This window comes from Dryobates pubescens, chromosome 9 (assembly GCF_014839835.1).
Source record: "Dryobates pubescens isolate bDryPub1 chromosome 9, bDryPub1.pri, whole genome shotgun sequence".
Classification (NCBI taxonomy): domain Eukaryota; kingdom Metazoa; phylum Chordata; class Aves; order Piciformes; family Picidae; genus Dryobates; species Dryobates pubescens.
In genome coordinates, this window is record NC_071620.1 from 23,548,339 (window position 1) to 23,565,602 (window position 17,264).

The 17,264-nt window shown below is 41.0% G+C and overlaps 1 protein-coding gene across 2 annotated transcripts in view; it reads left to right on the forward strand.

The window, feature by feature from the left end:
• Positions 1-706: 706 nt before the first annotated feature.
• Positions 707-17,264, forward strand: part of MARCHF6 (membrane associated ring-CH-type finger 6) — a 51,684-nt gene continuing 35,126 nt past the window's right edge. The window contains exons 1-4 of one of the 2 annotated variants that reach the window (XM_054164004.1): positions 707-795; positions 7,190-7,286; positions 8,179-8,252; positions 12,572-12,715. In XM_054164004.1, coding sequence (XP_054019979.1) covers positions 777-795; positions 7,190-7,286; positions 8,179-8,252; positions 12,572-12,715 — 334 coding nt within the window. In that variant the 5' untranslated portion in view covers positions 707-776. Of the gene's footprint in view, positions 796-7,186; positions 7,287-8,178; positions 8,253-12,571; positions 12,716-17,264 lie in introns of both variants that reach the window. The other variant, XM_054164003.1, reaches the window with a different exon arrangement.

Here is a 17,264-nt window from a genome sequence, read left to right on the forward strand (position 1 = left end):
TTTAACATACTCTCTCAGCCACTTAGGCCAGCAAGGCTTGAAAACATAAATAGTTAAGCTACAAGAGATTCGTGTGTGTGTGTGTGTATTACCATAGAGCTCTGCTGGAAATTTCAATGTCAGGAAGAAGAGATGGGCTTTGGAAGCAGAGCACAGGTAACAGCCCACGTCCGAAGAGGCTGGTTGCAGGGCCGCGATTAAGCCCATGGTCCACACACTCCAGATCCTTCAAACGCTGTCGTTCCCGAAAGCTTGCCCTGCTTCGAGTATGAATGCGGTGTTTCTATTTGCTTTAGGGTAGAATTTAGAATGGGGTATAGTTGTTTTGTTTGACTTCCGTGATCTTTAAGGAACAGTTCGAACGTGTCCCTCCACCGCGGCCCGCGTTTCCATGGCCACCAATCGCCCTGTCCCGCTCCCCCTTTGACGTGCTGACTGCCCTCCGGCTCGCTCCGGCCCGCAAAAACAGGGCCAGGAGCTGCCGAAGAGGGACAGTCACGCAAAAACTACCCTCGGGGCTGTCGGCCCGGACGCCGGACGACCGGGCCCGACAAGCCATCCCGCCGCAGCTCGGCGTAACCCGCCCGGGCCCACCGACCCGCATTCCGGGCCTCCCGGGCCTCCCACAGCCGCCAGGCGGCGCCAGCGGCGAGAGCGCCGCTCTAGCCCTGCCAGCGCGTGGTGCAGCCTCTCCGGTGCCCGCACCGCTTACCCGCGCGGCCCCGCCCCCCGCGCTCACACCACTCGCTCGACCGGCGCTGCGTCAGCCAGGCAAGATGGAGACCGCCGAGGAAGGTACTGCGCTCCTTCCGTGCCCGTTGCTAGTCCCCCTCCCGCCCTTTCCCTCGCCTGAGCTGGGGCTCTGTCTGTGCTGCTTCGAAGTAAGAGGAGAGCGTTCCTGGGCCAGCAGCCACTAGGCGGGCCGGGTGCTGTTTACGCTCGGGGGAGCTTCGTGTACCGGGGCTGGGTGCCCGGGCCGGTGCCCCCGTCCCCCGCCCTCTTCCTTTGCCGGGGCCGCTAGCCTGCGTGGGGGCGGGGGAGGTTTGGGGGTGGCTCGCGAGCTGTCGGGTGCGCACGCGGGCGCCCCTTACATAACCGCGGCCGCTGGGAGCCGAGAGCTGCCGGGGGCGGGTAGGGGAGGGCGGTGCTGCGGTAACACCCGGGCGCAGGACCGGCCCTTACCGGGGCTCGGCCTGGTCGCCTCGGCAGCGGGCACCGCCGGACGCTTCCTCTGGCTGCCTTCTTTTCCGGCTGGGGCTTTGCGATGTGGGGAGTGAGGGGCTCGGGGACGAATTAGAGTTTACGTGAAAGGAAACCCCGTTGCTGAAAGCCGGGGCTGGTACACTGAGGCAACGTCAGAGGCCGTGAGGAGGGGACACGGAGTCGTGCAAATCCTCCTCGGGTCCAGTTTTTGCTTGGCCGGGGGAAGCTGTCATACCTGTCCCGTAACTTAGGGAATTTTAAATTTACGCTTTCGGTTGAATAGTAATAGCAGCTTTTGCTGGTGCCGCTCCTTTTTCAAGGTTAACTTTATGTGTGCTGGAAAATCTGTCTGAAAATATGAAATTGTGAAACTGCAGGAGCTGACATGTTTCTCTGTTTCTTCTACAAGAGACTAATACAGAGTAACTCACCTCATTTAAAAAAGGAAGTTGTCAGATCAGTCATGTTTTTTTAATGTGTGGTTTCCATTTTTAAGGGTATTTGCTTAAGATCGAATGTGGGTATGGTTTGTTAGCACTTTTGCTCTGCTTAAAGAATGTTGAGGAACACTGTGGTTCGAGCTGATAATGCAGAACTTGTCTAAACCATGACTTCATATTGTAGTGCTATTAATGACAAAGCCAGTTGAAGTCTATTAAATACAATTTTAATTTGAAAAGAGCAATTTTAAGGTAATAAGAGACAAGCAGACAGTGCTGGGTGTATGGCGGCGTCTGCACCCCACCAACAACGCACACTAAACACAATCTAATTCCCCTTAAATATTCTGTTCCTAATACATATGCATATAAAGGTGGGTTTATTTAAATTAGTTCACCCTTCTGGTGGTCTTTCAATGATGTAACCCTCTGGTCAGCACCCACTGGTGGGTTACATGTGGAATCCTTGTGGTTGGGTTGGTTCTCACAACTCTTTCTTGTGTTCACATCTTCTGTAGCGAACTCTCCTCCTTTCCCATCCTTGAACAACTTATTGTTTCATAGTCTTATTTTTATTCCAGCTATTAGCTGTTAGTTCCTAACGTTTCACTAAGGCCTTTGCATACATCTACTAAATTAATTATAAACAACAGGTTATAATAAAACCTAAAAAAATCTTACTCTATATTAAAGCAAATCAAGTTAATCATAAACAACTGGTTATAATAAAGCCTGAAAAAAATCTTACTCTAGTTACATATGTCAGTTCCCAGTGTCTGATCCCTCATTTCACCATTCATGCTCCTGCTTTAGGTTTTGCTTTAATCAAAATCATCTAATTGACACAAATTATCACTCCATTCATCACAGTAGCATAAACAGAAATAAACAAAAGATGTGTGTTGTACTATGTTTCTTGTAGTATTTGGGCTTTGTCATCGTAAGCAATAACTGCAAATGAATATTGGAGTAGTGAGACAAGGAAAGTTATGTTTTGGCTTCTGTAACTTTGGCATCATTTTGAATGTAGCTGTTTATGTAGTGGCACTTGATTTTCCATCTTGAAAGGATCAAAAAGAAAAAAAAAAAAGGCTGGAAAAACATGACAGGCCAAATGGAGTAAGAGCACCTTTGTAGAGTGGCCCTAGGGTTATGCTGTAGGCATCTTTAGTACTTGTGAGCATAGATGGTTTATCAAAATATTACTGTTTTTACAAGCCTGTCAAATTTTAAAACTTTGCTGCCACTCTGTCATGCCTCTGTAAATCAGCAATTACTTTAACAGAAGAAATTAATCCAAGTGAAACTTATTGCTTGGTCTCTGCCCTGGAAACCTGAACTATTGCAAACAGTGAAATTTGTCTCAGGGTTTAGTGCAGACAGCATAGTTGATGATTTGTTACAGACTGTAAACAGCAGTAATCTTTGATCATACCTGCTTTTGCAGGACTTGAGTAAGTGAACAGAGAGATCAGGAGGAGAAAGGAGAAAGAAGTATCTGTTAGTTATATCTTCAGGCATTGTCTGCTTTAACTAAACTTTTCTGTTAAACTTTACATTTGAAATTTGGACACACACGCAAACACATGTAATGTTATTTTGGCCTGAACTTCTGCTGCAAAACCTCAGATGAACTTTTCTAACAGTCTACTGATAGTATTCTACCCATTGTGTTTCTGATAGGTTCTGTGCTTGACTGAATTGTGTTGTGGAGCTAGAAAACTTAACTAGATTGTGAGAGCTCAGATAGGGAAGGCAGTTAGGGTAATAACAGTCAGACCTAAGTGATGGCTTTTGCGTTTCTGAATGTGGGAGTTGCTTCTCTGTGAAAGCACCAGATACCAGATTTTGCAGCTGAGAGGTGCTTCTGCTTCTTTCTAGTTAAAGCAGTTTATTGTTGAATAGTATCTTCACTTTTACATATCATAGTGATGAGCATTCAGTTAGAGAATAAGCAGAGAGTCATTGTCTGAGAGAACAAAGGAACTGTATTACCTGCTTTTTTCCAGAACTCATGCATGAAGAACAGGATACAAAGTGTGTGTGTGCAAATAGAAAAACAGTGTCTATTACACAGCTGAATTCCCTCTAAACCTGACAACAGGTCATAAAATGCGTGGCTTTACAGGTTGAGCCTTGGCAAGTTTTACTGATTTGAAGTTATCAGCTGTTTCAAGGGTCCAGGTTATTAAAGTCATTTATTTGGATTTATAAAGCAAGTGAGAATACCTATAAATTGTTCTAACCTTTGAAAAGATAACATTTAGGTTTAATTTACTTTAATTATCAAACAGAGGAAATCCTTTTCCAAATAGAGAATTCACTTGCTTTCAGTAAAGCAAGTTGTATTTTTTCCCCAGCAGTCTTGAGAGTAAGTGAAGAGTCTGCTGTGAAAGACAACCATTAAAGACTGGGTTCAGAGGGCTATAGAACAGTGTGCTTTTAATTTGCCTTCTTCGATGCCAGAGAGCATTCTTAAAGTAGCCCTTTCACATCTATCACTTGTGAGCCTGCAGTGTGCCCAGGCAGCTAAGAGGGCCAATGGCATCCTGGCCTGCATCAGGAACAGTGTGGCCAGCAGGAGCAGGGAGGTCATTCTGCCCCTGTACACTGCACTGGTTAGGCCGCACCTCGAGTACTGTGTCCAGTTCTGGGCCCCTCAGTTTAGGAAGGATGTTGACTTGCTGGAACGAGTCCAGAGAAGAGCAACAAAGTTGGTGAGGGGTTTGGAACATAAGCCCTACGAGGAGAGGCTGAGGGAGCTGGGGTTGCTTAGCCTGGAGAAGAGGAGACTCAGGGGTGACCTTATTACTCTCTACAACTACCTGAAGGGAGGTTGTGGACAGATGGATGTTGGTCTCTTCTCCCAGGCAAGCAGTACCAGAACAAGAGGACACAGTCTCAGGCTGCGCCAGGGGAGGGTCAGGCTGGATGTTAGAAAAAAGTTCTATACAGAAAGAGTGATTGCCCATTGGAATGGGCTGCCTGGGGAGGTGGTGGAGTCGCCATCACTGGAGGTTTTCAGGAAAAGACTTGATGGGGTGCTTGGTGCCGTGGGTTAGTTGTTTGGGCGGTGTTGGATTGGTTGATGGGTTGGACGCGATGATCTTGAAGGTCTCTTCCAACCTGGTTTATTCTATGTATTCTATGTATCCAGTGTACAAAGTTGTCAACTTACTATGGTAAAATAGGTCTGTTTGAAAGAATGCTGGAGGAAGGTGGGCATGCCACAGCTAGTGGGTAGGTCCTGCCTCTCAGACGAGACCTGTCTAGTGCAACCATCTGGAAATGGTCTCTATGATAAAAGAATCATTTGTTCGGTGAAGTAGTAATTCTGGTTGTTCTTGTTGGCAGAGAAACCAGGGACTCCTGATGTTTGCAGCAATGCATAGTTACTCGATACTGCTGTGACAGAAGTACTCTTTATGCAGCATTGATGCAGTATTGAATACATGTTTCTGTTAATTCTAGGGTTTCAGCCTGCATATAAGAATTTGGATATCTTTTATAGATAGAACTAAACTTTTTTGTTTTTTCCCCTTTTGGAATTGCTTGAATTCTTATGCTTATGTGTATAAACTGTTCTAATACTGTGTGAAAAACAGGTAAGGTCATATTGTGACTTCTTTATGGACAACACTGAAGTTTGGCACCTTTTGAAACTTTTGGTAGGAAACCATTAAATTTCGGAGATTTCAACCAAGAACAAAGATGGGTGATTCAGGTTCTAAAGCGCTTATTTTCAGTATTCTTATATCAGTACTCTAAGTTGGTATTTTTCTAACAAATATCTCTAATCTGTTATGGTCTTGCACATTTGCTGAATAGTGGTTGATAGAGAAAATAACTAACAAAAAAGGAAATGCTGAACTTAAAATGTTCATTTTAATAGAAGATTTATGTTTATTTCTTTAATAGAGGTAAAGAAATGAAGGGAAGTTATGCATCTGTCAATAAGCAAATAAAATACTTGTTTACTTATTATTGTGTGTTTAAGTGTTCAGGATAACTAAATGGTGTTAAAATAAGACATCTGGCCTTTAGAAAGAGGGGCTTATACTTATTTGTCCACAAAACGTATTGCAATCTGTAGTTGTAAGAAAATGTCAAAAGTAGGGAATAAATATGATATGGGACCTTCTGAAATTGAAATTACAGAATAAGAAGTAGAAAATGTCTTTCTTCTTGTGACTAGTCTGTAGATTACTGAATGGATGGCTGTGTTCAGTTTGGGTAGTGGACTCAAAAGGTACCTATTTGAGTTTGAGGTTTTTTTTAGTTTTTCTTTTAAAGTTTTTTTTTCATCAAGAGCACTGAGGAACTCCCATATTATTTTCAACAGCAGCAAATGGCATGCTTAAGTAATTGTTAAACACAAATCTCTTCTTCTCAGTCTTTAACTTGTTCAGAGCTCAGATGAAGTTTTTCTATCTCAGGCTCCCCTTTCAGGAAGATTATGCTTAATCTCTATGTGCTTTTAGCGATACCTCTTTTGGCAAAGAGCACCTTATGGTTTTACAGTGTCTATTTGCTGGAAGTCTTAAATGTAATTAAGACATGTTTAGACAGGTTTATAATATGGTCAGGCAGATAACATTTTTTGCTTTTTCTGGTGATCTCTCAGTCTTCATATCTTGCATGAGACAAAATCTATCTTTCATCCTCTTACAGTTTATTCACATCCAAGTGCCGGGTTCTGCACATTGGCCACAGCAACCCCATGCAGTGCTACAGGCTGGGTTCAGAGTGGCTGGAGGGTGGCCAGGCAGAGAGGGACCTGGGGGTACTGGTTGATGGTGGGCTGAACATGAGCCTGCAGTGTACCCAGGCAGCCAAGAGGGCCGATGGCATCCTGGCTTGTGTCAGGAACAGTGTGGTCAGCAGGAGCAGGGAGGTCATTCTGCCCCTGTACGCTGCACTGGTTAGGCCGCACCTTGAGTACTGTGTCCAGTTCTGGGCCGCTCAGTTTAGGAAAGATGTTGAGTTGCTGGAACATGTCCAGAGAAGGGCAAGAAAGTTGGTGAGGGGTTTGGAACACAAGCCCTATGAAGAGAGGCTGAGGGAGCTGGGGTTGATTAGCCTGGAGAAGAGGAGGCTCAGGGGAGACCTTATTGCTTTCTACAATTACCTGAAGGGAGGTTGTAGACAGATGGGAGCTGGTCTCTCCTCCCAGGCAACCAGCACCAGAACAAGAGGACACAGTCTCAAGCTGCGCCAGGGGAGGTTCAGACTCGATGTTAGGAAGAAATTCTTCACAGAGAGAGTGATTGCCCATTGGAATGTGCTGCCCAGGGAGGTGGTGGAGTCACCATTATTGGAGGTGTTCAGGAGGAGACTTGATAGGGTGCTTGGTTGCATGGTTTAGTTGATTAGGTGGTGTTGGATGATAGGTTGGACGCAATGATCTTGAAGATCTCTTCCAACCTGGTCTGGTCTGGTCTATTCTAGTCTATTCTACCTTCATTTTACTATGTGGCAAAGTTTCTAGGATTTGATTGTATGTTTTGTCTTGTAACTTTGTAATAATCTAATGTTCTTGTCAGCAGACATATGCAGAGTCTGTCGGTCTGAAGGAACTCCTGAGAAACCGCTCTATCATCCATGTGTGTGCACTGGCAGTATTAAATTTATTCACCAGGAATGGTGAGTTCTGTGTTCATGGCGGGAAGGAGGGTGTAATATTGGGGTTATTTTATAAAGCACATTAACGTGTTTCTAAAAGCAGTGCTTCCCAAGTCTTCAGGTTAGCTAGTGAGACAATCCAATTTGCAATAAAAATGTGTTAGGAGTTTTGATGTTTTTTGCATGATGGTTCATTATAGTTCACAAAGAATTTGGTGGCTGTTTATGAAAATAAAGCACTGGTAATTGCTTTTGTTTAAGACTGTTCTTAAACAGTTCTGTTTACAGTTCCGCTCATATGTCAACTTCATGAAAACTAAGCAGAAAAATCAGTATGTTGGCACGCCCCTCCCCCCCACTTGAATGGCAAATGAACATATATATGAATAAGAAGAATATCTAACCTTAGTATTGTTAGGTCATTTTGAAGCATATGTTTCATCAGGGAAATAAGTGAAAAGTGTAATTCTGATCTATAGCACGCATTTGTTTTTATAGTATTTTAATAGCTGTTCTTTCACAAGTACAACAGTTCTGTATCTTGCATGTGTCCCTATATTGTGTCATATCTTGACATATTTATATAATAATTAGTGTCACTCCTGGACACCCCTGCCAGGATTTATGCGTTGAGTTTGCTTTTTCAGTAACATAGTGGAAGAATGTAAGTGATGCAATTAAAGAGTGGCCATAACTGACAGTCAGCATACTTTTTCTTGCTTTCTGAAGCTTGATGGCCTGAATGAGCTTAATAAAGATATTATTTTAAATCCTGCTTGATAGTACCAATGCTGATTAGTACCAATATTGCTTATTTATATTTAAAAACAGGTAATTGCTGTGTTTTACTTAATGGTGAGAAAAGGTGGAGAGATGTAATTGCATGTATTAATGTGATCGCTTTTTATTGCAGCTTAGTTCAGTGGCTTAAACATAGCAGAAAAGAATACTGTGAATTATGTAAGCACAGATTTGCTTTCACACCAAGTAAGTATGTTTTCCTGCTTCTATTTTTTTCAGAATTACTTTCCTTTTTTACCTCTTAGTTTGTGTGAAATGATTACTTTTTCATCCAGCATGATAGACCCAAACTTGTGTTTTAACTTCTGTATTCTTGTTTGAATTGCAGTTCTTTTGCATATTATTGCAGCCTGTGTGAATTGTTTAAATAATGGATAATCTGGTTCTTTCATTATCTCGTGAGCCAAAAAAAGTAATAATTATTTTGTATCTTTTCTGGCTGCCTCAATCCCATTCTTTTGTTGCTGACTTTAGAGCATGTTTTCAGCATCAGTGATAAATTTGAGCATCTGGAATACTGAATGTTAAGGTGAAACCACAGCCAAATTTGAATTTGGAAACCAGTTTTCAGTTGCCTTCAAACTATCCACCTGCAACACTACTACATTGCTTAAGTCACCTTCAGTTCAAATAGTCTTGGTAATGCAAGTAATAGACTGGTGATGGTTGCATTTCAATCAAGGTTACAATAACTACCCATTATTACATTGCCTTTTATGTTAGATTCAACTAAATCAGTTAGGCATCTTGTGCTGAAGGTGGGTCTTTATATAGTTCCCATGGGATTCTTAATTAGATTTTAACCGATAGTAGTAGAAATAAGTGAGGTTCTCTCTTCTGCCAGGCTGCATGCAGCAGTAGCATGTCAGGTACCTAGTACAGATTATTCCAGCCCTCTATACCTAGTGTGTCTTCGTTGCTTCCTTCATGCCTTCCGCTCAGTTTCCTTAGTCTATCTTACCCATTGTTACTTGAAAGGTAATACATATGTACAGTTTGGAAGCAGGATCTGCTTATAGGAGCTGGAAAAGTGTCACACATGCTGGAGTGAGAATGATGAGGCAGAGATGGGATTAATATATATGTTAGTCTTCCAAAACAAAGTTGGATGTGGCCTATAACTCTGCCAGGGTTAAAGCTCTTTCAGATAAGCTAATTCACCATGGGATGAAGTTGAATAAATGCATGTATATAATTAGTTTCTGTGTCTCAGTGGACAGGCACTAAGTTGTTTTAATCCATCCATAAACCTTGATACTTTTTTGATCATTTTAAAACCTTCCAGATGTGACTAGCATATTAATGTCAAAGTGTTCTTGGTTCATAGATACCAAGGCAAAGAAAAATGAGGATCACTCTGGCATAATTGTAAATTACTAAATTGTATATTTGTATTTTTAAGTAACTTCTGCCAAAAATACCCTTTTGTAATTGCATGTTGTTTGTAGTAACAATTTATCACGTTCCAAAATTTTGGATCTTTAATTTTATACAAAAATTATCTGTAAGAAACTATGTTATTATACTAAAATGAGAGACCAGTTGTCTGGCATGTCATTCAAAGTATTAAAATTGTACTGAAAGATATAATGGACTATGTATTTTTTAACTGTTCCTTTTGACATACTTTAACACAGTAGTCTATAGCCAAAGTCTGCTTGAATTTTGTGCTGTAATAGAAAAAAAAAATGTTTAATTGTCCTCTGGTAGAAAGATTTTTTTTTTTAAATTTTTTTTTTTTTAATTGGGATGAACAGTGGTAAATAATGCTGGAAACCCATTTCTAAAACTGAGTTAGGAAAAATTACTGAGATAGGAATTAAGGGATGGAGGTAGGATGAGGACGAGTGTGTGAAAGGGAGTGAAGGGGATGTAGAACATGGTGACTGAGGTCAAAGTCTCAGGCCTTGCAGTGGTAGTGGGGAGTGGATAAAAGGAGGTGCAATATGGAGAGAAAATGGCAGTAGGTGAGAGACACAAGTGGGGGCATGAGCTATAAAAATCACTGCCAGCAAGCTTCAGTGTTGCACTGTGCTTGCACATAAAGACTTCCTGTCATGCTAGGAGTTTTTGCATTTCACTCACTCAAGTGTTATAGGACATAGGCTTTATCTTATCATCACATTATAAAGCTTCTAGTGGTAGAAGCTTTATATGTTTTGAAGTGGGGTAAAGTAGAGTGAAAACTACAGCTGTCCCCCCATCCCTCACCCCTGGCTGCAGAAACCTTAAAATAATCACCACATTCTTAAAATTTGGCAGATGTAGCTTGTCTTCTCTGAGTAGTAGCTACATTTTGTGTTTCTTTAAATGCTTAGTTATGATCCTAAAGCCTTTTAAAAAATGAGTTTGTAGAGGTGCTAACATTTATAACAACTTCAGCTTTACTGAGTTAGGATGGGCATCCTTTTTTACAAACCTGTCTGAGTGTTAAGTAATTCCTGAAAGGAGCATTTTAAAAAGCAGCTTTAAACCTCCCAAATTCCCTCTAACAAATAAATTCTTAACACAAAGTTAATGTTTTTCTTGTAGCCTCTGTTGTAGTTGGTCATTTTTTTAATGAAAAAATAAACCTCAGCTGGCATTTTCTCTGGTACTGTCAAATGGTATACCAAATCTATTTCTGTAATAAGGGAATTGTAATTGGTTGACAATGACAAAATGTTTGTCCCCTGCTTTCAATTTACTGCTCTATGTTCTCACAGCTTCACTTCCTTAGTGTATTTTTTCATCCTTTTCTTTTTTAACAAATTCCAGACAACGTGACAACTGAGAACACTTGAAATTTAAAACCAGTGCTATTTATCTTATAGTTACATTTTTGTTGTTACTGTGTGTCAAATATAATCCAGATGCTGTTTCAACGCACGAAACACTTGACATTCTTTGGCTGTTTCTGCATGTTGATACTGCTTTTCTATGTTCTTGAGCTCTCTTTACAGAAACTTGGAGAAATATCCCTAGGGAGAAAAAAATATATGTATTTCTTTTTTTTTCCTGTGGTAGAGGCTTCCTCTCCAAAATTAGTAAAAGGACAATTATGAATGTAGGTAAAGAGAATAGGGACATTTATTAAAGACAGCTGATTGCATGGAGCAGTATTTCTCAGACTCTTAAATCAAAGGGGAGGAAATAATTTCTCTAGTAGTTTTTGTAAAAATTGAGTTTCCATGTGTAGTTAAAAGTATTTGATGTTTTTAAAAATACTCCATTAATTAAATGTGTTAATCTTTGAGCTCAGCTGTTTCCAACGTGACTGTTAAACATCCAAGCAGCAGTGACTTTATGCAGCCCCTGACTGTAGTTTGTCGTCTTTATTCAAACCTGTTATCAATTCTGTGCATTACCACTTCTTTGCATCCATATGTGTGTAGAAGCTAATGAAATCATAGAATTGTTTTGGTTGGAAAAAAACTTTAAGATCAAGCCCAACCACTATCTAATGCTACAAAGGTGGGTACTAAATCATATCTGTAAGCACTACATTTGTGCCTCTTTTGAAGACTGCTAGGGGTAGTCAACCACATCCCTGGGAAGCCTAGTCCAGTAACCCTTTCAGGGAAAAAGTTTCTTATCCAATCTAAACCTTCCCTGGTCCAACTCGGGGTCATTTCCACTCATCCTGTCACTTGATACTATGGAGAAGAGACTGACATCAACATCGCTACAATCTCCTTTCAGGCAGTTGTATGAAGTGGTTAGAGGTATACGCTTTCTAGCTGTTTCCAAAACAAAAAGCCCTGTCAGTGTTTTTCTTGGCTGTTGACTAGGGACAGATTTATGTAATATATAGGTCTTGAATTTAAAATTCAAGAAAATTTACTGTTATGAAAATCTCTACACAGACTGAGAGCTTTGCATTATGTTCTGTAATAGGAGTGGCCATAGAAGAAATGCTGCATGATATGAAAGAGAGATCTGTTGAAAATAAGTCATTCTGTGTATATTTTACTGTCTGTAGATTACATAATCACATCCCTTCAATCTTTCTGTTTGTGTGGTGCTTCAGTTTGGCACTTGTTTGGGGGTTTTTTGGTAGGCATTTGGTTAGCAAAGTAGAGTCTAAATTATCTAGCACACATAAGTTGACACTAGGGAAAATTGGTAATTGCTATTGTTCTTCATTCTGTTACCTTGAACTGTATTTATGAACAATAAAGCGTATCTTTGAGGTAGTGCTGAGGAGAATCAAATCTTTTCTCTTGGATGCTTGAGCTTATTTCGACAATTACAGTTTGCAGTTAATAAATAAAGCTATTAAGGAAACTTCTCTAAGTTAAAAACTAACATGGAGTATATTATCCCATCCTATTTGGGACACAGTATAATAAATGTGGCACGTGAAGGTTTTTTTATTTGTTTGGGGTCATCTCTTGGGAATCTATAAAATACACTTATTCTGTTAGCAAAATTTTGTCAGATGCAATGATTTTGCAGTTGACAGAACTTTTATATAAAGGCTTCTTTAAAGGAAGAATTATTTTATAAGTGTCTTTTCTGCACAGTTTATTCCCCAGATATGCCTTCACGGCTTCCAATCCAAGACATCTTTGCTGGACTGGTTACAAGTATTGGCACAGCAATACGATACTGGTTTCATTATACACTTGTGGCCTTTGCATGGTTGGGAGTAGTACCTCTTACTGCATGTAAGTATTAATTTTTTGTAATGTAATAACTTCTATATGCAAGAAAATGTGCCAGTTCCTGCAGCAGAGCTTTGTGAGACTATTGTTAGTTTTATTTTAAAACATAATCATAAATTCAAAGACATAATTTTACTTGTTTTTTACTCAAGTTCTAGATATTCAACACTTAAGCTAGCAGGAAGGTGTTAAGAGGTAGGAGAAAGTGCATAAAATGGCCTTACATGTATTCTTCCAATAAAATTACTCTTTTCAATTGCTTTCTTTAAAATTACATGGAAGTTTTTTTATGATACTGTTTGTTTAATATTGGGGTAGAAGAATTGCCCTGTTTTTTCCAACCATTTATGAATGACATGCAGTATGATTTTTAGTATTAAAAGTAAAATTCCTCCAGTCATACATAAATTGATTAGTAGAACTTCTGTTAATGTTTTTTAAAGGCCTGTAAGTAGTTAAGAAATTTAACAGAAAAAGGGACTGCACATTTAAATTATTGTAGTATCCAGTTTGAAATTCACTCCTCAAATACAAATGGAAAGAGAACTATTGATGATTCAATAAGCTAAAACTATAGAGAAGATGAAAAAAGACAAAAGGGATATAGTGACTCTGTGTTCAGTCAAGGACATTATTTGGAGCATGTCTTTAGAGACAGTAAAGCACCCTTTGAATGGAAGAGCAGGAAGCAAGTAAATGCATCTCCCTAGACAGTTTCTCCATATGTCCTATGAATTTATTTGTAGCTGGCATTGGCTTAGTTGCAGAATAGCACAATACTGGTGTCAGTTATAAAAGAGTGATTCTGTTACTGCAGCCTGCACTTCCAGTTCAAGAAAAAGCTTTTTTGGGCATGGAGTAAACAACGAAAAGTGATTTTTCTACAAATGTGACTTTTTGGCTTTGAAATTAGTATTAAGAACAGTCTGGCTGACTTATGACTTTGATTTAGGCATGACAGGTTTATTTTAATTTGTCTTAATTTTCTCTCTAGTATTGCACATGTGCCCCTATTTAATGTATTCCTTTATAAATGAATGTACTATGAAGGGTACTGTATTTGCATAGGAAAGTGCTGGACCATTCAGTCTTAACAAACCCTGAAAGAAATCATTTACTTTTGAAATTTGTCAGGATCTTACTTGTGGTTTGATTATTTTTATTTATTTATTTTTAATTTTTTGGTACAAATCTTGTCTTTGTACATTAAATGCCTTTAACACTTAATTTTCTGTAATATTTAAATACTTTCCAATGTAATCTTTTGCCATCCCTGTTCCTGTCATATGGCTCACATAATTGTGGCTGACTTCATGAGGAAATGTTCTACTCGTTATTTTATATCTGGAAGAAAAAGGTGCAGTATAAACTTACCAAACATACCAAAGGAGATGTATGGTTGAACAAGTCTGTCTTCCAGATTGACGTGCTAGTCATGCAGTTATCCCGTTGTGGGATAAAATCTACATTGTTCTTTTGGTAATTTCACTTTTGTATTGCATACATGTTACATAGTTGAGCAGAAGGAATTTATTTCTCTGTGTGTACCTCCAGCAAACTGTGATACGCTGTTCCTGTTCTGTTAGAGTCTTTGCATTAGTGAATGAAAAAACCCACTTGTACAATTTGCTATGATCTGTTCAGAGAATTAGGATTGAGCCAGTGTGATCCAAAGTGATTTTATTCTCTGTGATAATTGTATTTAGCTGCATCATTCCTAGAATAACATACCTGAAGTACCAATACAGTACATGGGATAAGAAAAGGAGTACTGTGACTGTTTACACTAAGGAAGCAGGAAATGCTAGAATGGGACTTTGTCTGAAGTGCCTCCTTTATCTCAAAGTTCAGTTATCACAGTTCATGTGCTGATGTGGTGCATGAATGTATTTTTCTGGAGTGATTCAGTTGCCATTTTTTTAAAATAAAACATTATAGCTGAAGAGAATGGTTCTATATGTGCATCATGTAATTGTGTAGCAGTTAAAATTGTAGAGATGTGTAATAGAACTTCTTAAATAGATGTGAGTGAGGAATGAATGGAATTGCCTATGTGAGCACCAGAAGAACCAGCAGAAGGGCTAAAATGAGTGTTTGCTGTTTGACAAAGAGCGGTGTATATGAGATTTCATTCAAATTGAGAGGGAAAACAAACAGACTAAAGGTGAAGTGTCAAGAGGATGAATGAAAAGACTGGAGTTATAAGAAGTACAGATAAGTGTGGTGGTTTGAAAGGAAAGGCTCTGCTTTCCCTCCCCCACTGAGAAAGAGACCACGGCTAAACCCAGTCGGAGAAATGAGATTATATTTTACAAGGAAACAGATTATATGTAACACAACAAATACAGGTATTTTACAATATATACAGGAATATACAGCAAATGAACTCAACCAGAAATCAGACCCCCCACAGAGGGGGCTTCCCCCTGTGCCCCCTTCACCCCCCTACCTCTCTTCTCCCCGAAAAAAAGAGGTAGAAGAAGAGACGAGGATGGTTAGCAGGACAGGGGAAGAAGCGGACAGGCCTGTTACAGGGAGTCAGTTAGTTCTTATCTCTTGGCAAGAAGCCCAGAAGCAGATCCAGCCAAAAGGGACAGCGAAGGAAGGAAAACTGAGAGAAAGTTCCCAGCTCCCCTGGGTCCAATCTCACCTCCCACCTATACTTGGCCAATGAAATTCGTTTAGAATACCAAAATATTTTTATAAACATTTAGCCAGTGTGCCCCTTCCTTAAAGGCACAGCGTCAAACGGCCAAAATAAGGAAAACAGGAGAACTGTAAATTTTGCCTGAGACTCAAGAGGGATGAAACAAAACAATGATGGAAAGATCCCAAATGACACCCACTCATGCAAAGTATGAAAAGCATGTCTGAAATCTGTTCATAAATACCAAGCAAGAAAAAATCCAAGAAACACAATGAAGATTTACTAACTGATATCCTTTGTCTTTAGTGTTGTCCACAAGTGATCCTGTCCAGATCACTTTGGCATACATCTGCTTCTATGTGTGTGAGCAAGTGAAATCTGTGAATAAAATCAACTTCCTTAGAGATTCTGTTTAACAAAAATCATAGAATGGCTTAGGTTGGAAGGGACCTTAGAGGTCATATACTCCAACCTCCCTGCCTTGGGCAGGGATGCCTCTCAGCTAGACTTGGCTGCTCAAGGCCTCATCCCATCTGGCCTTGAACACCCCCAGGTAGGAGACCTCCACAACCTCCCTGGGCGACCTGTTCTACCCTCATACTGAAAAACTTCTTCCTAAGATCAAGTCTAAACCTACTCTCCCTTAGCTTAAATCTATTCCCTCATGTCCTATTACTAGAAACGTTTATGAAAAGTCCCTCTCCAGCCTTCCTGTTGGATCTTTTCAGGTATTGGTAAGCAGCTATAAGATCCCCCCCAAAGTCCTGTCTTCTCTAGGATGAACAACCCCAGCTTCCTCAGCCTATCCTCATAGCATTGTCTTCCTACTCCATAAAATCTCAGTGCTTGTTGTTACACTGGATTCTTACTGGTGTAATGTATCCAGAAGTTAAAAGGCTTGTGTTCTTCAAGCTCTTCTGCTCAGCCACATTTGCGACCATCTTGCTACTTTGAAGTTTCCCCACTTTGTTGCTGGATGGTAGGCAGAGAATAGAATGGAATAGAATAAACCAGGTTGGAAGAGACCTTCGAGATCATCATGTCCAACCTATCATCCAACACTACCCAATCAACTAAACCATGCAACCAAGCATCCTGTCAAGCCTCACCCTGAACACTCCCGGCGACAGCGACCCCACCACCTCCTCGGGCAGCCCATTCCAATGGGCAGTCACTCTCTCTGTGTAAAACTTCCTCCTAACCTCCAGCCTAAACCTCCCCTGACGCAGCCTGAGACTGTGTCCTCTTGTTCTGGTACTGGTTGCCTGGGAGAAGAGGCCAACTTCTGCCTGACTACAACCCCCCTTCAGGTAGTTGTAGAGAGCAAGAAGGTCACCCCTGAGTCTCCTCTTCTCCAGGCTAAGCAACCCCAGCTCCCTCAATCTCTCCTCATAGGGCTTGTGCTCCAAGCCCCTCACCAACCTTGTTGCCCTTCTCTGGACATGCTCCAGCAACTCAACATCCTTCCTAAACTGAGGGGCCCAGAACTGGACACAGTACTCGAGGTGCGGCCTAACCAGTGCAGTGTACAGGGGCAGAATGACCTCCCTGCTCCTGCTGGCCACACTGTTCCTGATGCAGGCCAGGATGCCATTGGCCCTCCTGGCTGCCTGGGCACACTGCAGGCTCATGTTCAGCCTACCATCAACCAGCCCCCCCAGGTCCCTTTCCACCTGACTGCTCTCCAGCCACTCTGACCCCAGCCTGTAGCACTGCATGGGGTTGCTGTGGCCAATGTGCAGAACCCGGCACTTGGATGTGTTAAATCTCATGCCGTTGGACTCTGCCCATCTGTCCAGCCTGTTGAGGTCCCTCTGCAGAGCCTCTCTACCCTCCAGCAGATCAACTCCTGCCCCCAGCTTGGTGTCGTCAGCAAATTTACTGATGATGGACTCGATGCCCTTG